Source organism: Notechis scutatus, chromosome 1, assembly GCF_049901735.1.
Source record: "Notechis scutatus isolate UNSWTSFEM ecotype Mainland chromosome 1, rNotScu1.2, whole genome shotgun sequence".
Lineage (NCBI taxonomy): Eukaryota > Metazoa > Chordata > Lepidosauria > Squamata > Elapidae > Notechis > Notechis scutatus.
Genome location: NC_142009.1, coordinates 11,028,071 through 11,050,466, shown reverse-complemented (window position 1 = coordinate 11,050,466; position 22,396 = coordinate 11,028,071). Strand labels below are relative to the sequence as shown.

The following is a 22,396-nucleotide window of genomic DNA, read 5'->3' as shown; positions in this document are numbered from 1 at the left end:
TTTCAATTTAAATAAAAAGCTGCTTCCAGATGACCAACAGCCTTTGGAACTTCGACACAACCAAGACTAGGATTTAATAAATAAATAAATAAATTTATGTTGCTAAACAAGGCAGTTAAGTGAGTCATGGCCGGATTTTGCAATCTTTTTTTTTTGCCACAATTGTAAAGCAAATCATTTAGGAGTTGAAGCCCCCACATCCTAAATATGCCAAGGTGAAGAAACCCTAGTTTTGTCTGGCACCATTCTGCCTGTAGAAACATCGTCTCTGCTCATGCCAGCTGCCAATGCTCTATAATGAAGGGTTAAAGGGAAAAAGAGAAATGCGCATCAACCAACCTCCATCCCCTAGCATGGGGGGGGGGATCACATCTAATGTCCTATCACGGATCCTTCGTATAATCCCATCCACAGCTTCCTACAGGTCAGGCCCAGATAAGGATAAATGGAATTTAGCATCTGGATTATTCTACAGGGAATTCATCTCTACTTTAACTGAAAGCTTAAAACATCCACCTCAGGAACGTTTCCAGAGAACGATTTTAATAATCAAATCCACCATTTGCTGAAACATGCGCTTTAGGGAATCTGACTTGCCGAAGCATGCCATAAGACAGTTCTTGTACGTTCAGCATTCCTAACGAGGAGAAAAATCAGAACATTGAGATGAGTCTTTCTGTCAAAAAGTCACACAGTCAATAAAAACTGGTCGAAATAGAAACACAGAGTTATTAGGAGGATTCTTCCTTTGGCTTTTCGCTGGGCTCTGTTTTTGGCTCTGGATTTTCTGTGCTGACCTCCTCTTGTTGAAGTATCTCTTGAAGCTCCAATACAGGCCTGGTCGATGGAGGCATCGGAGCAACCTATTGGATAAAAAGCAGAGGAACAGAGTGTACAAAAGTGAAACCAGAAAATGAACCTTTCCAGGTCAAAGTAGCACAGCTTCAGGTCCTGATCAGCTTGTGAGCAACTTGTCAAACCAACGAATTATCATCCTCTGTTCTACATGCAAAGGGAGTCAAATCAGAAGCAACATCAATAGGATGGCAAAGATGGCAAAGGCAATACAGGTGGTCCTCGGTTTATGACCACAACTGAGCACAAAATTTCTGTTTCTAAGTGAAACCTTTGTTAAGTAAGTTTTGCCTCATTTTGCAACCTTTCTTGCCACCATGGCTAAGGGAAAGACTGCAGTTGTTAAATTAGTAACGCGGTTGTTAAGTGAATCTGACTTCCCCATTGGCTTTGCTTGTCAGAAGGTCGCAAAAGCGGATCATGTAACCCCTGGCACACTGCAACCATCATAAAGGTGAGTCAACTGCCATGCAGTTTTGAATTTTGATCACGTGACCGTGGGCAGACCGCAACGGTTGTTAAGTGTGAAAAATGGTCACGAGTCACTTTTTTCAATGCTACTGTCGCTTCGAAGAGTCAGTAAATGAACTGTTGTAAGTCGAGGACTGCCTGTAGCTGGTGTTTCTAAGAGCAAAGAGCAAGTGTATATATCATAATCTGGTTGGCAGGGAAAGGCCCAACTCTATCCATATAAGGTAGTGTAGGATAGATGGTGGTAGCAAATTGAGATCTGGGCTCCTGATCCAGATTGCTCCCAAGGACACAGCTGTTTGCACAAAATCAACTTGCCCTGGTTCAGAGGTCTTCAACCTTGGGCACTTTAAGATTTGTGGACTTCAACTCCCAGAGTTCCTCAGCCAGCTTTGGGAGTTAAAAGTCCACAAGTCTTAAAGTGCCCAAGATTGGAGATCTCTGACCTAGCTGTCTCTTGCGTCTACAGGCCAACAGAGATCAACCTTAGAGTCTCGCTTCTTCCTCCTCCTGCAAGCCAACCTTGCAGTCTTACACTACTCTGGAATTGGACTTATTTGTGGGACATGCCTATGTAGGGATTCACTGGAGGATTTTCTATTTGATAAAGAAAGTAACAGCAGGCAGATAGCTATTGGTCTAACACAGCGTTTTTCAACCTTGGCAATTTTTAAGACTTCAATTCCTAGCCTTCAATTTCCCCAGCTAGCTTTGTTCTGTGACTGACAGTAACAGCGTAACAGCTCTCTTCCCATCCCCCCAAAACTGCTGGACCTAGATTTGAATGGAAGGATATAGTTGGGGGAGGCAAATGCCAGGACAAAAAAAAAAAAAAAAGTTGCCTCAGCAATTCAAGACGAGAAAGAAATCTCTCCAACTGCCACTTTCAGGGAAAGTCGATCGAAGGCAAAAGGAGAAGGGGGAACGGTAGAGGAGGAGATGGTTAATTCGGGGTCACTGATGCAATGAACATGAACTTGGGCAAACTCTGGGAGACAGCAGAGGACAGGGAGGGGTCCATGGGGTCACAAAGAGTCGGACAACATGGGACAAAATTAGCAAATGATAGAAGGTGCATACCATGTCTCCAAAATAATCCATTTGATGTATAACTCCTAGTCCAATCCGGCCCGCCCCTGAAAAAAATCGCTGGGCGTGGCGTATTGCCCTGTGCCGCGTGGCCCCAAAGCTGCAAAACAGTTCAGAGCGATCTAGGGTTAGGAAAGAAAAGAAATTTGCAAAGGCCTCGGCTGGGAGTTCGAAATCACCTTTGAGTGCGACCTCTCCGAAGGTGAGTCCCCGATCCGATCCCCTTTTTTTCCGGGGCTTCCAGGCTTAAACTTTGCAAAGGCAAAGCTTGCAGGCTGGAGCATCCTCCCGCCAAGGAGCGGGAAGGGTTCCACCCGCGGGCGGGGCAGGCTGCTTGGAGCCACCTAAAGCTAGGCCGCTGCTGGTGGAGCCTTGCCCTGCCTTGGTGCCCCGCTTCCCGGCTCGGCAGTCCTGCTCGGGCGGCACTTTAAAAGCCTGCTCCCAGCACCCGAGCAACTTCCCAGCAACTTTCCGCTTCGTTTTAACTCGCGGGCGCCGTGCCTGGCCCCGAGCCGCGCGGCGGAGGGGAAGCCCGGCGGGCGGGCGGGCAGGCAGGCTGCTTGAGGAGGCGACCCGGCGGAGCTCCGGGCTTCCCTCCGCCATGCGGCTCGGGGTGAGCGCAAGCGCCCGCGAGTTAAAACGGCCGGAAAGTTGCTGGGAAGTTGCTCAGTTTCCGGGGCTTCCAGGGCTTTGCAAAAGCAAAGTTTGCAGGCTGGAGCGTCTTCCCGCCGAGGAGCGGGAAGGGTTCCGCCCGGTGGGCGGGCGGGCTGCTTGGAATGGGCTGCCGTGCGGCTCGGGCGGCGCCCGCGAGTTAAAACGGGCGAAAGTTGCTGGGAAGTTGCTCGGTTTTCCAGGGCTTCCAGGGCTTTGCAAAGGCAAAGTTTGCAGGCTGGAGCGTCTTCCCGCCGAGGAGCGGGAAGGGTTCACCCGGCGGGCGGGCGGGCTGCTTGAGCGGGCTGCTGTGCGGCTCGGGCGAGCCGGAGTGCCCACGAGTTAAAACGAAGCCGGAAGTTGCTGGGAAGTTGCTCGGTTTCCGGGCTTCCAGGCTTAAACTTTGCTTGGGCGGCACTTTAAAAGCCTGCTCCCAGCACCCGAGCAACTTCCCAACAACTTTCGGCTTCCTTTTAACTTGCGGACGCCGCGCCTGGCCCCGAGCCGCGTGGCAGAGGGAAGCCCGGCGGGCGGGCGGGCTGCTTGGAGGAGGTGACCCGGCAGTGCTCCGGCAGCAGCAACAGGCAGTTTCGCCCGGGCTCCGCTCAGGTGTCCAGCTGGGGCTGTCAGGAGTTGCTACCGCCGGCGCAGCTCCGTGCGGCTCCAGTCCGCGTGCCTTGGGAAGGAAAAGGCAAAACCAGGAGCCGCTGAGCCTGAGCCTCCGGTGCTGCTGCTCCGTTGCAAAGCACCGCCGCGGCTCTTCCTTTTGCCTTTCCTTCCCAAGGCAACGCGGGACTGGAGCTGCGCGGAGCCGCACCGGCGGTAGCAACTCCTGAGTCAGGGGGCCTCCGAGGGGAGGGGAAGGAGGAGAAGAGGGGGGGAAGGGGGGGCGATTCCCAAAAAATCTTGTGCTGACCCGGCCCGTCTGTCAAATTTTAAAAGTCAATGTGGCCCCCGAGCCAAAAAGTTTGCCCACCCCTGTCCTAGAACAAGCGTACCAATTCTAGGCACTTATTAATGGAGGAAATAACACACTGAATAATTCAACATGCCATCCTCCTTTCTAATTCATTCCTCCCTCAATGTTCCTTTTTATGGAGTCCGTGTTATGGGGTCCAGGAGACTAGTGATTTTCTTTGCTAAATGACGGTATTTCCCCCCCCCTTTTTTTTTTTAATTAAAAGGATTTGCTTATTCTGGAAGATAAGTTAATCTGGATCTGTCTCTTATCCAATAACGACTTAGGTATTAACCCTTATGCAGATTAATGAGGCTCGGCTAAAAATACCACCTTATGTTATGGATCACTTCAGACAGGCATGAGGCCTTCTCTGCTAAATCTCCGAAATTTAACCCCTTGTACTCCTTCCAGAAAACCTGAAGTTTTCAAAGTTTTTGTTTTATTTAGCACTGTGATAGCGAACCTGTGGCACGCAGAGCCCTCTCTGTGGGTATGCGAGCCGTTGCTCCAGCTCAGCTCCGCTGCGCAGCGTGTGTGCCTCTCGCCGGCCAACTGGTCTTCGGATCTCTGCTGTGCATGAGTGGGGTGGGGCTCATGCGCAGGGGACATGCGCATATTGCATTTTGGGGGGTGCGTATGTGCGCTTTGGGCACTCAGTGCTTGAAAAAGTTAGCAGTCACTGATTTAGCATATGGGGATGTTACATAAGCCAGGAGGCTATAATGCTAATGCAGAGTAGTTTGGCTGCCCAAGGCTGCTAGCCCTGGTTTGGTTCATGCTCGCACCGCTTTCCAAGGTGCGCCACAGGGCTAGTTCCGCACCACAAAGAAAGACAAGCTGCTTTCCTGCAGCATCATCTGGAGCCCTCTCCCTCCTCCAAGGCCTGGCAAATAGGCGTTGCAACTGGGAAGGTTCAGTGCCTGCAGAATTCTGACCATCCTCATGAAGCACTGGCTTGTCTCCTCAACAAAGTGGTACCTACATATCTATCACATGCAGCCTGCTTTCAAACGGCTAGGTGGGCAGCTGAGGTGAGTGATGGGAGCTCACCCTGCAACGCAGTGCTGGGACTCGAACCGCTGAAGCAAAGACCATCTACGGCATCACTGAGCCACTGTACTTCTTCATTTTCAAAAGATTTAAAAGATTTCTACTAAAACATGGTTACCATAGCTGTGATTTAATCACTATGCCACGCTTATGACAGCTGCACACCGTGCATTCCAACGTGATAAAAAATGGCATTGGCTTCTGGATGTAATACTTACCTTTTTGCTTTTTCTTGATAAAACCAGGCCCTCTGCCAAAAGTGCTTTCCCTGTTTCTGCAAATAGTAGGTCTTCGTCCATGTCTCCCTGCTTCTTCTTCAGTTCATTGTATTTCTCAACAAACCTGGAATTCCAAGAGGGAAGATCGTAATTTCCAGTCCGTGAACTTGAAAGAAAAAAAGTCCTTAGGGGAGAGTTTATTCACTTACCTCTGACAGGGAGATTTATAATTTGATCTTGCTAGTTCAAATATACCTGAACCAGCTCCATAGGCTTCATAAAATTTCCTAATGAATTAGATAAGAAATTTCAATTTAGGACTTATCTCCAGGTAGACAAAGAATATTGCTATGTTAGTATTTATTTATTAGGTAGGTTTATATGGTATCCAGCTCAAATACATGTCACTGGGTGGGTAATACATACTACTTAGCTCTAATAGTGCTGTATTTCCTCTCCCGCCTTGAGAAATGAACAGGCTTCCTATAAATTGTATTATTCACTTGAAGTCTTAGTCTAATTCAGGATACAAAAACTATCATTTTTCCTGCAGGAGATGCTGATGCTACCTTATCCAAGGAAACAAGGATTTCATTATTATTTTTCTTTTTAAAAAGGGGTTGTTTAAAGATGCTTGTCAAATGTTTATTTACATTTACTTTGATTTCTTTCCCCCAGAAATTCTTGAGAAATTATACACTGTCACTTAGTAATTTTCTGCTTCAGTGTAACAGGAAAAGTTTGGAAGATATAAGAAGCTGCAAAACAAGAATAAGATATCAGCTCTAGTCCTTCTCTGCCATTAGATCTGTAACATCACGAGGGGAAGCAGATTACTTAGACCTTAACAATACAAGCAGTCCTCGACTTACCACTGTTCGAAGTTATGATGGACTTACCTTGGAGCTATTTATGACCAGGTTCTGAAGTTCCAACAGCCCCCTCCGGCCAGTCACATGACTGATCTTCAGGCATTCAGCAACAAAATTCACAGCGTCCCATAGTCACATTTTACAATGATTTTGCTGAAAACCAGCACTAACTTCCAGTTTTCAGAAAACCGTGCCTATAACAAGCCATGGTTTCTCTTAACAACCATGGCATTTGCTTAATGACTACCGCATAAAGGGTTAGGAGTGACCCATGAGTGACCCATTTTGCAATCATCACAACTTACAACCAGTTGACGGTCATATCTCGAGAACTATATTTGTCATTTCCTGAGGCATTTTCCAAAACATCATAGCAACAAGGGACAAAGTTTGTATGCAAGAAATTCCACAATAACATCCCTATTACTTCAAACTGCAAGAAAGGGAGAAGGAACGATGCCTTAGATCTGAAAAGCTACTGTTGTTTACAACAGTGATCCCCAACCTTTTTTACGCCGCGGCCCGGTACCGACATCAGCTGGGCGCCGCCATCTTGTTTTGATGAAAAAGTACTTCCGGTGAGCTTTCTACCCGGAAAAGCTCACCGGAAGCACTTTTTCATCAAAACAAGATGGCGGCGCCCAGCAGGACTTGTTCCACGGACCGGACCCCTGGTTTACAACATGCCTTAGATCTAAAAGCCCCAGAAATTGAAAGGGAATAAAAAGTCTGTCTAAAAATCATACTCTTAAATTTGCTCAGTAAGTTTCCAAGTCTGGATGTCTCAATCAAATCTCAATTGTCTCAATTGTCATTCAAAATTCTAATCACTTGCTATCAGCAATAATTGACAAAATGCAGGCTGGATAAATTAGGAGTATGACTCTGTACAGGTCTAAAAATGCCAGTTTGGTGTAGTGATGAAGGTGCTGATCTAGAAACCAGGAGAATGTTGAGTTCTTAGAGTCTCCAGCTGCATGCATTCTCTTTCTCAAAACTACCTACCACAAAGAATTGTGGGGGAAATAGGAGACAGGAATAATAGTTATGCTCTTCACTTTAAATTGATCAAATACATTTTTTTAAAGTTGCATTAAAAATCTAATAATAAAATTAAGCACATTATTATTTTTAGTTGGCTAGCATTATGTAACAAAGATATAAAGCATGGAAACATGCATGCAAATCAGTAGTTGGCAAGTTAAGGAGGATTTTTTTTTTTTAAGGAAAAAGTACCACTACCTTTTCCAAGCAACTCAAGTCCAGGCCCCTAAGTGTGTGACATAAGCTATATTTTAGCTTTGTTGATGGACATTTTATAATACTCAGCTACTCTAGGTTTTTATTAGTATATTATGTACTTCATGTATTTTATCTATAGAGTTCTTGGTAGTCTCTGATGACTAGGTAACTTGGGTAACAAAATGTCTGCAAGCAAACAACCAAGCTCAGAAACTACCAAGAACTCCACAGTTCAACCTTGACCCTTTTAGGAGCCAACAGGACTTTCCTGTTTGTTCTTTGCAGATGTTTCACTTCTCATCCAAGAAGCTTCTTCAGCTCTGACTGGATGGTAGGGAATGGAATCATGTCAATGCTGAAGAAGCTTCTTGGATGAGAAGTGAAACATTTTCTTTCTTTTTTTTGTAAATTTTATTTGAGTTTTCACAAAGAGAAAAAAATACAAATAAAACATCTTTTTTGAAAGCACCATAATCCCGGGTTACATTTCTTCATACAGACACAAATTCAAGTTCATGCTCATTTTTATATTCTATTCCATATCTTATTACTATTTTACATTTTCTGCATAGCTTCTCCCCTCTTTTAATTTTCTCAATTTTATTTTAATTATCTCATCTCAATTCAAATCATTGTATTTATATTTTTTGTCTGTCCTGTTTCAATTATCTAATTATCTCTTCTCATTAAACAAAATTTTTCCTGTAGTTACTGATTGGAGTATGACGCCTTTATATCTTTTCCCTAAAGTTGTAACATTCAATATAATACATAACTTCCATTCGGATTCTGCTTGGTACATTCTTAAAATACACACTGTATTCTTAAAAAAAGAAAAAAATTATAAATGTATATAATTAAAACAACATTCCATTCCAAGTCAATTCTATCATTAATATTAATATTCATTAAAGTCTTCACATCTTTAACATTACTTTTCAATTAAATATCATACTTTTATGGGAACAATTATAAATTTTTCTTAGTTAATTCCCCCCTTCACTTATATTTTATAAAACATTAACTAATTAAAATGTTCCCGTTCCTTCCTAATTCAATGTTCTCATTTATTTTATTTCACTTATTTTATTCACAAACATTTCACTAAATTACACTATTTTATCCCTCATTTTAATCATACGTTGTTTCCAATTTTCTAAAGTTATTTCTATTACTAATATAACAATACAATCTTATGTATCTTTACAGAATCCCTTTTTCAGTTAGATTTTCACCCATTATCCCTAAATAGGTCCTGTTTCTCTATATCTTGCTTCAGTCCTTTGTAACTTATTTTTCTTTCCTTCTTCCCTCTCTTCTTCTCTCTCCCCTTTTTTACCCCCTTGTCTCTCTACCTCTATTTCTCTCTTTTGTATTCCCCTTTTCTGTTGCTTTCCAGTATTATACTTATTTTTCCAATTATTTTTCTTTTCTTTGGTTGTTTTTTTAAGTCTTAAATTCTCCATTCTCTTTCCCTCCTTTCCTTTTTCTTCCCCACATAAAATTACTTGTTCATTAAAGATGGCTTCTTCTTTGTCCCAGTCTTCTTGTTTTGCAGTCTTTTCTTGTTTCTTAGTTCCAAATCTCCATTTCTAAGAATTGAAAAACGAAGCCAAAAGAACCCTTCCCTTCTTGTGGATCTTCTTTGTACTTTTTAAGTTCCATTTTCAATTCATCCAGAAGTGGTGCCATTGTATAAATTTTTAAACAACCACCTGATTGATTTTAGTCATTCAAATATAATAACCAAAAATCCAAAGATCACCAAATAATCCAAATACACGCAAGCTGTTTCTTTTTTGCTCTTTTTTTTCACTTTCTCTTCCTGGGGTTGCTATTTAGTTGCAAAGTTTCAGTTAAAACGTATCTTTTAGAAGTCTTGTTGAAGTTTTACTTTAGATTCTTTTTAATTCCAGGCAGTCTCCTCCCTCTTCCAGATCCTGCCCTTATTCTTTTTCTCTCCCTTCCTGCTTATGAAAAAGAAAGTTTTTAATGTCCAGAAATCTTTATTATCCCTTTGGCATTTTGTTTTATTTTCAGCTTAATTGCCTATTGATGTCAAAGCGGATTTTTCCGATTTCTTATTTAAGTCTCTTAGTTGTCAGTATAGGGAAGGAGAGAGAAGAAAAAAAAAAGCCAAACCTTTCCCTTTTCACTTTCCTTTGCTGCTTCCGACTCTTCTTTGGGAGCGATGTTATTTTTTGTAAGTTTAAATTCCAGGGTACCTTGGTTGTTGCTTTTACAATTTAACCCAGTCAGCCAAAACTTTCACTTCTTATCTTCCTCCTGCACATTCTTTTCTGGTCGAGTTCTTCTTTGTGGTGGCCATTTCTGACTCCCGCTGCAACCACCTTCGGGAAAGGGAGTAATGGCCAGCTGAGGAGGAGGAGATGCGGCTCTCCTCGACCCTGCTGGCGGTCTCTCCCCTCTTCACCACCTCTACGGGGTGGCTTAGCCCCGAAACCAGCCGGCTCAGGGCGCTTCAGCGGCGAGCGCAGACAGAAACCACGCACGATCGCGGATTTCTGTCTGTCGCCGAAGCCCTTCAAACCGGAACACCCACAAGAAGTGAAACATTTTCAAAGAAAAAAGTTTATTCAGTTCTCATCTTGGATGAGAAGCGAAACATTTTCAAGGACAAAAAACGAAGAAAGTCCAGTTGCCTCCTGAAAAAGCACCTTTGGAATCTCTACAGACTTTAAGTTCAACCTTGAGTTACAAATATTCCATTTTATCACTTTTATTGCAGGTTGCCTGGAATCACACATGTGAGAGGAATGCCTATAAAAATTGAATAAATATAAGCAGTCCTCATTTACCAATTATAATAGAGACCGACAACTCCATCACTAAGCAACAAGTTCATAAAGTTAAAATGTCACCTGATGACAGCTCTGGCTGTGTCATTAGCAAATCATGCAGGGACGGCAACTTGCAATTTCCTACCGGCTTTCCCCTTGAATTTGCTTGTCAAAAGCCAGTTGTGAAGGTCACAAATGGTGATCACATGGCCACTTGACACCGCAATTGTCATAAATACATACTGGTTGCCAAGCACCTAAATTGAGGTCATGTGACTGCGGGGACAGTGCAATGGCCGCATCTTCGAGGAGTGATAGTAAATCTTTTTTAGTTATGTTTGTGGGAGGTGCGGTAGTGCAACAGCATAAAGATGCTGGATCTGCTGAGCAAGAATGGTTGGCACTCTGATGGTTAGAGCGCTGATAGCACCACGGGATGGAGTGAGTGACCATCATCTGCCTCTAGCTCCTGCCCTGCCCACCCAGCAGTTTGAAAGCATTATTGCAAGTAGACCAATGGGTACCACTCCGGTGGGAAAGGCTAGTTGCAAGAGGAGCTGGAGGTGGACCTGCCGGACACGAGGCGGGATTGGCGGAAGAGGCCTGGAAGATGCCATCAACTAGCTACTTGGTGCAAGCTAGTTCGTCTCCTGTGGCACATCTTGGACAAGGGCGCAGGCACGAAACCGAACAAACTAGCAATTAAGCTGTCAGGACTATTCTGTAAAGTGTAGATCTCCCTGACAAATGTATGCCACAGGAAATAAATAAGGGCTGTTTATAACTTTGAACGGCACTGAACAAGCAGTTAAATAAGCAAGGACAACCTGTAATAAATGGGAGGAGAGGGGAAATAAAAGTGAGAAAAGAAAGAAGACACTCTTACGCTCTGATCTGATCCTCCGGGTAAAGTATGGGGGGCACTGTATCTGTTATCTTTAGAACCAGGAGGGGGGACCCTACTAAAACTAATAGCGAATATTGCGCATAAGTGTGGCTCCAGCTATAATGCATAAAATATATGAATTTAATACATTATATACACACATTAAAAAACATTTAAATGTAGAAGTTGTTGTACCGCAACTAAAAAGCAAACTATCCCTGATGATGTAAAGCTGTTCAATACCAAACAAAAATATACCAAAAAAAAAATATTGACTATTATCTAATGGGTTTCAAACAAATGGGAACTTCATACAGTTGCTTAGCTTGGAAAAAAAATAGAAAATAAAATACCAGTGAATGTCAGAACTGTGGACTCAAGTTCTGCACCCTGCAAGGAAAGAATAGGAAAACCATTTGAATAAAGAGGAAAAGGGGGGGGGGGGGAACTATCATTACTATCATATTAATAATACTAATAGCAAAATTAATATTTTATGTGTTTATTAAATATATTATGGCTGCCCAATAACAGAAGACATTGGCCAGCTATAATGTATTTAATAAAATATATGAATTTATATACATTATATATATACACAAACACATATAAAATAATTTTACTATATACATTTATAAATTTGTTTTTCCACACCCCAAAAGTTTAACTTAGAGTATATTGACCAGGGGGTAGCATACGTGTGTATTCCGCTTTGTTTCAGGTATTTTCCCATTTCTGTCCACAACTATTAAAAGCACAACTATAATGACATGGGAAAATAACCAAACAAAGCTGAATACCATTTATAAATTTATATATATTTACACATTTATATATATTTGTTTTCTTACATATATATAAATGAACACTATTGATACTTTATGGTGTTTATGGTTTTTTATTGGTATTCCATGGGTTTATTACATTTTGTAAAGCCACCCTCTCCAGAAGAGAATAGGAAACCATAATTAATTTAATACAATAAAATAAATAAAATATAAAACAGATCCTTTTCATTAAAGGGGCGGGTTACAATGAAAAAATATTTCCTAACTAAGCCAGCACTTGGCAGTTCCTTTCGAGAAGGAGGAACACGTGAAGTAGGCTGACTGCCTCTGAAACGGGAGGTTCGACCACTTTCGGGCTTTCAAATAACCCCGTCCAGCCCCAAGAGAACCACAATTCTTTGTGCCTTCCAGGGATTCCCCGGGCTTTTGCTATCCAAACATTGTATTTTTACAGGGAGCGAGCGCATTTATCGCAAATTTCCTAGACTTTTTTTTAAATTAACTGCCCCAAAGCAGCCACGCTTTCATTTCGCTGCTTTCATGCTTCCTAGTATACATTTTACGACCGCCGCTTTTCACAAGCCTTAACCCAAAATGCAGGAAGGGGGAGGAACCGAAAGACCCACCGGGTAAAGATTGTTCCGAACTTCTCCAACCGGCTGCCCGCCATTGCCTCTCAAACTAGGCCTAAATTAGGCCTCTCTTGGCAACTCAAAGCGGCCCTTAGCAACCTCGGGTCACGGAAACGGAAACCGAGAGATCTCGCGAGACTTCAATCGCCGCGCGATAGTGGCAAGCCGATAGGGGAGCAATATAGATTACAAAGACAGAAGCAATCGATAAAAGAGCGCCGCTGAAGGAAGGATCGCATTAACTTTATGCAGGAAGCGAAATAATCAAAACTGGAAAATCATTTAGATTCTCTTGTGAGCTTACCTGTGGAATGTAGGGCTTACAATGCATATTCCTATTAATTATTATTTGGAATAGAGCACCAGAGGCTGGATTCCTGCAATTTGCAAAGCCAAAATCATCATCATCTTTATTGTCACTGTACATACGTACAACAAAATTTATTTTGCAAAACGTGGTTTGCTTAAATGTGCAATGTGTATTTTCAGAATTAAATAATAAGAGATTCTTCGGCTCACTTTTCCACTGTAAAGGCAACGTTTCCCAACTGTGGTGACTTTACTATGTGTGCCCTTTTAACTTCAAGAATTCCTCAGTGGCTGGGGGATTCTGGGAGTTGAAGTCCACCCATCTTAAAGTTGCTAAGGTGGAAAAACACTGTACTATGTTATGGCTATTTTAACTATCGTTTATAAAGTAAATCATGGTTGAGTTCACATCTTAACATCTTCCTGAACATAATGTGGCATATTTGGTTTGGTGAGAATCCAGTCACTTTGGTTTTTAAACCATGATTTTAGGCTTAGTGTCAGAAATCATATTTTTTAGATTTATATCTCATCTTTCTGGAATTATTCATAGTATTTCCTTTTATTGTTGTTAAACTCACAGTTTCCAGGTTTCTGGACCAGACCATTCATTATTATACTTTAATGGTTCATTCATTCATTCATCTCTATCTTATATACCACCCAACTCGCCGGGAGGCAGTTCATACCTTTTCCACACTCATTTCTCTTTTCTTTACAGAAATAGATGAATAAACTATTGGGGATGGGGTAGTGAATCATGCAGTGTGTAGGTTGGGCTTGATGACCTCTGAGGTCCTTGCCAACTCTACCACTCTGATATATTAGTCTAGATTGCACATGCTGGTTTACTGGATTGACTTGGTTCACATAACACACTATATGGATAAGAATACTCTTCAGGTGAGCTCAGATCCTGCTAACTATACGGATGCTTTATTGCATTTTTGAAATGAAATTACAAAAGTGGTTATCCAATATTTTTCCCTAAGATGGTTTTTGATCTACCTTACCACAAGCCTGGGATTCTTGGCTGATGGTGATGGACATCTTTAAGAAATCAATTTTATCAATTTAGCCACTGCAGTGCAAGTAGTCCTTGACTTACAACCATTATTACCTTTATTGTCAAAGTACAACATGTGTACAATGAGATTGGCTGAGCCTCCCTTCGTGCACCCCCCCCCCCAACACAACTCACTGTGAGGACAGAAGTCCCTAACCACACATGTAGTAACTGTTTGAAGTTACAACAGCACTGGAAAAAGTGATTTACAACCAGTCTTACAAACATTGCAGCATCCCCATGGTCACGTGATAAAAAAAAATTGGGTGCGTGGTAACTGGCGTGTGTTTATTTTATTTATTTATTGAATTTATATTGCTGCCTAGTCACCCATGGCGACTCGAGGTGGCTTACAGAATGTAAAATCATATTTAAAATAAAAAACAATAAAAAACTAATTAAAAGAATCAAAAAAATTAATAAAGTACAATAGAATGAAATCTGGAAAAAAAAATCACCCCCTACTCCCATTCCCTGCCCTGATGACAGCAGATCACACGAGCCATTTGAGGGGCTCCATCCCACTCTGGGTTCCCCAGGCCCGCTGGCAGAACCAGGTCTTCAGTGCCTTCCGGAAGAGTATTAGTGAGGGGGCCATTCTAATCTCTGGGGGAATTATGTTCCATTTATGATGGTTGCAGTGTCCCAGGGTCATGTGATTGCTATTTGTGACCTTCCCATCCAGCTTCCAACAAAGCAAAGTGAATGGGGGAAGCCAGATTTGCTTAACAACCGCATGATTCAATTAACTAGTGATTCCCTTATCAACCATGGCAAAAAAGTTTGTAAAATTAGGCATGTCTCACTTAACAACTGCCTTGCTTAGCAAATGGAAATTCTAGTCCCCATTCTGGTTGTAAATTGAGGACTACTTGCAGACTGCCTCCGAAGTTGCACATGGTCTCCAAGGTGCATTGTAGTTCAAGGCATTAAGAGGTTTTAAATATTTGACAGTGTCAAATGGAGCTGTGCATGTGCTCTCCTGCCACTTGCACAGCCTGGTTCTGAATGGGCCGCAGCCTGGTACTGGGCCGCAGCCTGGGGGGTTGGGGACCCCTGTCTTAAGTGACCAAGGTTGAAAACCATCAATGTAATCATTTGCCAGTGCTCACCTAGTAAAAAGGCTTGAGGGATCTCAGGCATTTCCTGAAGTGGGTAGAGAATGTATTCTTACAATGGCATATTTTCAGTTGATTGGAACTATTAATTATATGGTGCCAGAACTGGCTGGATCAGTGGCTGCCTGGGTGAAGCATGTTCTGGGTGCAACCCAGCTCTTGCTGGTTGATTCATTTCTTGGGAACATTTTGTGAACTTCTCAGAGACATTGTTTGACCATCAGGTTTGGAAACGGAATTCGGGACTCTGTTGTCCTTTCTTCAACAAGACTCTTCCTTGGGAATATAAAGCCTTATCTTTGCAGATCAGAACAAAAATGTCTGTTTGGGTTATCAGATCTATTCCAGTGGGCAGCCCAGTGATGGAGAAGGAGGTGGTTCACACATCATATGAAGCTATGGTTTGTTTAACCCTGTGCTGGATAAACTGCAGCTGACTCCGTTCATTCAGTGATATTTAATCATGAAAAATTACAATTGATTATTACTGAATTGCTTCAAATGAGAGACCGAGCTACTCCAGATCCCCCAAGGCTGGAAAATATTTTATTAACTTTCCCAGATGTTTTTATCCCAATTGATCATGACAAGAAGATCACTAAAAGACAATGTCATTGTGTTTTTTCCCCCCTACAATTCCACCTTTTTCTTCCTGTGTTGTTGCTTTTCAGTCATCCTCCTGAATGTAAATGAATGCTCTAGATCAGGGGTGTCCAACCTTGGCAACTTTAAGACTTGTGGACTTCAACTCCCAGAATTCCTCAGCCAGCTTTGCTGGCTGAGGAATTCTGGGAGTTGAAGTCCACAAGTCTTAAAGTTGCCAAGGTTGGACACCCCTGCTCTAGATAATGAGACTCTAGAAAGAGTGCAGAGAAGAGCAACAAAGATGACAACAAAGGGGACTGGACTGTAGACTAAAACATAAAGAACGGTTGCTGGAACTGAGTATGTCTAGTTTAATGAAAAGAAGGATTAAGGGTGACATGACGGCAATGTTCCAATATCTCAGGGGCTGCCACAAAGAAGAGAGAGTCAAGCTATTCTCTGTCTAAAGCACTAGAAGGCAGGACAAGAAGCAACGAATGGAAACTAATCAAGGAGAGAAGCTAGAACTGAGGAGAAATTTCCTGACAGAACAATCAATCAGGGGAACAACTTGCCTCCAGAAGTTGTAAGAGCTCCAACAGTGGAGGTTTTCGAGAAGAGACTGGACAACCATTTATCTGAAATGGTATAGGGTTTCCTGTCTAAGTGAGGGGGTGGACTAGAAAACCTCCAAGGTCCCTTCCAACTCTTAAGTGGTTCTAAATGCTTTAAAACATTTCTTCCTAGACTTCTCCCCACCTGGGCTAAGTTGCCTTTATGAAACAAGCTGTCTGTTTATATTGAGTCTCTCTTCCATTCTTTCCTCAGCTTTTACACAGTCTCTCACAGGTACTTGACCACAGCACAGGATGAGAGCACAGGGTGCTAGCCAGCTAATCCTCAGCATTGATTATAATTTAGCCTTGGCATGTTTTTTTTGTTTGTGTGTGTGTGTGCTTCCCAACTATGCCACCAGATGGCAGCTGGTACAATGTATTTCCTACAGTCTTTGTCTCTTCCTCGCCCAGTCAGTATCTCTGTTAACATGCAGAACCAAGGTTACGACAACAAACAAACACATTTGCTGTCTTTCAGAAGGCACTTTTGGAAGGGTCCTTTTGGATTTAGTGTTTCCTGTGGTTTGAATGAATCTAAAGCAGGGATGGACAGTAGCATGTCCTGCATGTTTAATTTTCCAGATCACAGTCCTACAAAGATTTGCTATCTGAATAACAGAGTTTGGGGGCGTTCAACCCTCTGCTTGAGCAGGACACCCTATATTAATCTGGACAAATGGCTGCCCAGTTTCTTCTTAAAAACCTCCAGTGATGGAGCACCCACAGCTTCTGAAGGCAAGCCATTCCAGTGACTAATTGTTCTGCCAGGAAATTTCTCCTTAGTTCTAGATTGCTTCTCTTCAAATTAGTTTCCATACATTGCTTCTTGTCCTGCCCTCAGGTGCTTTGAAGAATAGACTGGCCCCCTCTTCTTTGTGGCAGCTCCTTAAATATTGGAAGATTGCTATCATGACACCCCTAGTCCTTCTCTTTGTTACACTACTATACATACCCAGGTCCTGCAATCATTCATTGTATGTTTTAGCCAGGGGTGGGTTTCTACTGGTTCTGTCCACTTCTGTAGAACTGTAGCTCTGAAGAGCAGCAGATATAGAACCGGTTCTATGTCTGCTGATGTTTTTGCCTACCCACCCACCCTGGCTCTTACCTGATCTTTATTTCCTGATTTTTTCAACTTCAGCTGCCAAACGAGGCACAGCTGCAGTTAAAAAAGCAGGAAAAGAGGGCTGTTTCAAAGGCTGCTTCTCTGCACACAGCATGCTGATGACGATTTACAGGCGTGTAGGGAAGCTAGTAAATCCCAAACCGGTAGTTAACCCTATTGTATCCCACCCCTGGTTTTAGCCCCCAGCCCCTTAATCATCTTAGTTGCTCTTCTCTGCACTCTTTCTAGAGTCTCAATGTCTTGTGATCCACGATCCACTTTACGGAAGCTGAAGCGGGAACCAAAACCAGCAGTCACACTTTTGACTGGACTTCTTTCATGGGAATGGCGTGACATGTGATCTGAGTTTGCTTCCTACTCCTTTCTGAGCCAAATACAAAATGTTTGCCTTAAAAAAGAAACTGCATGCTTTGGGCTCTGGCTGACTGTAGGAGGATCCATTTTAGGCAGAACATTTTCTGGGTGCTTTCAAAAGAAGTATGTGTAGGTGTGTGTTTTTGAGTTTTTGTAGTTTTCTTGAGTTTTTGTAGTTTTCTTGGCAAGAACCCTAACCCTTAGCAACAACAATTCTGGTCCCAAATTGCCATTGTTAATCAAGGATTGCCTGTAAACATAGACCCAACAGACCCCAACTGGTTTAGCAAAAGGTGTAAGTCTCCATTAAACATAAAGAAAGTTCCTTTAGAACAGGGGTGTTCAACCTTGGCAACTTTAAGACTTACGGACTTCAACTCCCAGAATTCCCCAGTCAGTATGGCCAGCTGGGAGAATTCTGGGAGCTGAACTCCACAGGTCGTAAAATTGCCAAGGTCGGATACCCCTGCTTTAGAATAATTACATTTAGGATAAACACCAAAAGCAGCATATAGGCTGAAGGGGAGATGGAAAGCAGCATATTTATCAAACTCATAATTTCTTTATGAAGCTAAATAGTGTGCTTTTGAGTTTCCAAGAATCCTTCATCAGTAAGATAGGACTAAGGGGGAATCTAGATAATTATGATTCATTCCTAAGTCAAAATGTATCTTATTTGATTTTGGTGTAACTTGTTATATAAACCCAGCCAAGCCTGATTTATTAAAAGAAAACAGCATTTAAGCAAACAATAGTATTGCATGATATGTGGATCAGGTCATTTTGTGAGGAGTCAATGCATTAATGTAGGTTAAATTAAATACATCACAGAAGATAATGAAGTTGGACTTCACTGGAAGTTTTTAAAAAGAGATTGGATAACCATTTGTCTGAAGTGGTGTAAGGTTTCCTGCCATGCAGGGGGGGTGGACTAGAAGACCTCCAAGATCCCTTCCAACTCTTATTCTATTCCATTCCATTCCATATCTCTATTCTATTCTATTCTATTCTATTCTATTCTATTCTATTCTATTCCATATCCCCTATTCTATTCTATTCTATTCTATTCTATTCTATTCCATTCCATATCTCTATTCTATTCTATTCTATTCTATTCTATTCTATTCCATTCCATATCTCCTATTCTATTCTATTCTATTCTATTCTATTCTATTCCATTCCATTCCATATCTCTATTCTATTCTATTCTATTCTATTCTATTCCATATCTCCTATTCTATTCTATTCTATTCTGTTCTGTTCTGTTCCATTCCATATCTCCTATTCTATTCTATTCTATTCTATTCTATTCTATTCTATTCTATTCCATTCCATTCCATTCCATTCCATTCCATTCCAAGAATTGGCTGTCCTACATTCAGTAAGCTTTTTTTCTTGTAAATCTACCTTTGATCAATAAGTTTTATTGGCATTCAATTCACTGCCAGGCGACCCACAAATGACAGCAGAGCCTCGCAAAGAGGAAAGTTTAAGAGAGTACAATATGAGTTTATTATACGAATTAATATTAAACATCTTTTAAGAAAAAAGTATGTATGGAAATAAATTCTAAAAGACCAACATTCACAAACATCACAAACTGTCTCTCATGTGTTTTATTCCTGCCCCCCCCTTCAGTAGTCTCTTCTCCTTTTGAAGAGAGAAAGCAATACAGACATTACTGTCATGGATTGTACATTGTTTTGATGGGGTTTGGGGGGGAACCCTTAGCTTTTGGGTGTTGATCTTTCTAGCCCTGAAAACCCATTTACAGGGGAGACGGTGGGGGAGAATATGAGAAACTGAACAAAAAAGCACTTACTGTACCATCTTAACAAAATTATTCCATGGATATCATTAATGGAAATTTCCAAAGCCTCAGAGCCAAACTGTTCTTTTCCGAACCACTTCCAAAACTGAGCAAGAACTCCTGGCATGAAACTTACTGAGAATCTGTACACGGAGACAATAATCTTTTTTTTTTTTTTTACAAAAGGTATTTTGTAAAAAAAAGTTTTCCAAACTTTGCTTATATGCAACGCAACAGCAGTGCAAGCAGTTTTGGTAAAGCTTAAAAGAGCATCCATGTTTCTAGTGCGGGGAAGGCTGGCATAGCAAAAAAAAATTAAAAAAATTATGGGTTAATTTTGGGGAAACTGGAGCGAGAAATGGCGGCTACCTTCCGTTCTGGAATTTCTGTGAAATGCTTCCACAACAGAATCTAATTCTGGCCATTTGGTTCTTCCCAACTGTCAGGAAAAGGCCCAGGATCTCAATAAAAATGGAAAATTGGTTACCCAGTATTTTCAGTTAAGGAACAGTGGAGAAGAGGTGGTGTGAACACAAGAGCTTTCGAGTTTTATGGATGTTTTTCTTTCCAGCTTTGGCCAAACATCTAGCTTGCTCTGAGGGCAAAGATTAAGTACCCTAACCTAGGAACCTGGATTGGCATGGTATTAATAATCAACTGCCTGCCCAGGTATGGTGTTCAGCTGCCTTTCCTGTTCACAATTTATTTTGCAAGCAAGGTTGTTTTCTCCAACCTTCGTAACAGCCTGGAAGCTAGGATGGAACCCCAGAGTAAAAAACTCCCTTTTTCCCAAGATGCATTGATGTTTTTCAATAATAATAATAAAAATAAAAATCCTGACTTGGAAAGCATAAAAAGAATCATTCAGGATTTCCCAGCACCAGCAAGGCTTAAGCCTCAGAGAACTCTCCAAGTCTTTTAGAGCAACATGGATATATATAGTCTTGGCCTGATTTTTTGTAAGCCTCTTAGCTGAGAAAAAATCCCAATAATAGGCCAAACAGAAGACCGTATGCATTGTTCCATTCTCTTCCAAACTGTGAGGCAAGAATTGGCTTCCAATTAAATTTTGTCGGGTACAGATAGCAAAGCTAAATCTTGCATCTATAAAACTCCAGTGAAGCTGACAGAAAAGAAAGCCATCCTAAGAGACCAAGAAATTTGCCAGCTCGTTTCCTTGCATCTCATTCTCCCCGAGTGAAAAACAATCACAGTAAAATTGAGTAAAATTTTACAACGTTTCGCATCTATTGCTGAGCATTTTGGTTTAACCAAGTGCATTAGTAACAGAGAGGGGTATACAAGTAACTCTTTGCATGCTCAGGAACTCACTGCTACAGGTCCAGCTATAGCAGAGGCCCCAATTGAACCCATATTTTTTAAAATGCCAGGGAACCTGGGCAGAGAAGTCCTAAAAAGTACAGGTAGTCCTTGACTTACAACCATTTATTTAGCAACTGTTCAAAGTTACAATGGCAGTGAAAAAAGTTGACTTGCAACCAGTCTTCATACTTATGACTCCACAGCATTCCCCCATGGTCACATGATCAAAATTCAGGTGCTTGGGGTCATGTGATCACCTTTTGAGAACTGCCCAGCTGGTTTCTAAAAAGCTTTGCTTAACAGCTGTGGCAAAAGAGGTTGTAAAATCAGGGACAACCCACTTAACAATCACCTTGCTTAGCAACTGAAATTCTGGTCCCAATTGTGGTCATAAGTCAAGGACTACCTGAATCTGCATTTGCACACAATTTTTCCCTTTATAGCAGCAGGATTCTCCTTGTTATTGGATTTCACTTCAAGAGATATACCCCAAATGACTGAACATATACAGTATATATAATCCTTTTGCTCTTACTCAAACCTCTGCATTAGACACATGATCAAAATAGACTAACATCTGGAAACAGGCAGCTTTGCTACCATTGTCTGTCATCGCTAGGGATGGAAACAGCAAAACAGCTTTCAATCGCTCCAGGGATTACCAATTCTCTCCTAAAATATGCTAATGGCATGATTCACCTAGCAAATGCACGACTGGTTTTGACTCAGTAGCTTGCACAAATCCAGTTACTCTCGGTTATACTTCATGGTTTATAGTTTATTCAGTACAGCAAAACTAGGCAAGCTCAAGGTGAGCAACCCAAAGGTGCTTTTTTCAAGAAGCAACTGGACTTTCTGGTTTTTCTTTGAAGATGTTTCGCTTCTCATCCAAGAAGCTTCTTCAGCTCTGACTGGAATCCTTCCATTCCCCACCATCCAGTCAGAGCTGAAGAAGCTTCTTGGATGAGAAGCAAAACCTCTTCAAAGAAAAACCAGAAAGTCCAGTTGCCTCTTGAAAAAAAGCACCTTTGAGACAACCATGAATATTTCTGAACCTCAGCAACCTTGAAGATATGTGGACTTCAGCTCCCAGAATTCCCCAGTCAGTTATGTTATGCTGGCTGAGGAATTCTGGGAGTTGAAGTCCACATACCAACTTGCTGAGTTTGAGAAATATGGCTTGGCATAAATGCATGAGCCCAGGAATTGGTGACTGTTTTCAAGGCTTCCACTACAGGTCCTACCATTAGTATTAACTCCACCCTTCAGCGGCAATCAATTAAGAAGCTGCCTACATTTAACAGGCCAATGTGCATCCTTGTGCTTTTATCTATGTAGTTATAAAAAATTCTAAAGAGAAATTGTCACTTTTAAAAAAAGGTATTCCCTTATTTCACAAACATAGATGGGCACCTAGTTGCCAGTCTTAATTATGGTTGTTAAATGTGGACTACTGTAGTCCGATCTTAGCTTAGCCCCAATTTTGTAAATCAGGGATGTCAACCTCGCAATGACACATTATTGTCACGTGACGTATCATAACTTTTTTCCCCTTCGCTAAACCAGGGGTGT

General features: G+C 41.8%; 1 protein-coding gene across 1 annotated transcript; it reads right to left on the bottom strand.

Annotated features, from left to right (window-relative positions):
* Positions 1 to 522: 522 nt before the first annotated feature.
* On the bottom strand, positions 523 to 11,296 carry MRPS23 (mitochondrial ribosomal protein S23). The gene is made up of 4 exons (XM_026680473.2): positions 11,097 to 11,296; positions 5,505 to 5,582; positions 5,296 to 5,419; positions 523 to 863 (listed from the first exon to the last, which is right to left on the bottom strand). The coding sequence occupies exons 1-4, from the start codon at positions 11,222 to 11,224 to the stop codon at positions 732 to 734; spliced, it is 462 nt and encodes a 153-aa protein (XP_026536258.2). The 5' UTR covers positions 11,225 to 11,296; the 3' UTR covers positions 523 to 731.
* Positions 11,297 to 22,396: the final 11,100 nt, after the last annotated feature.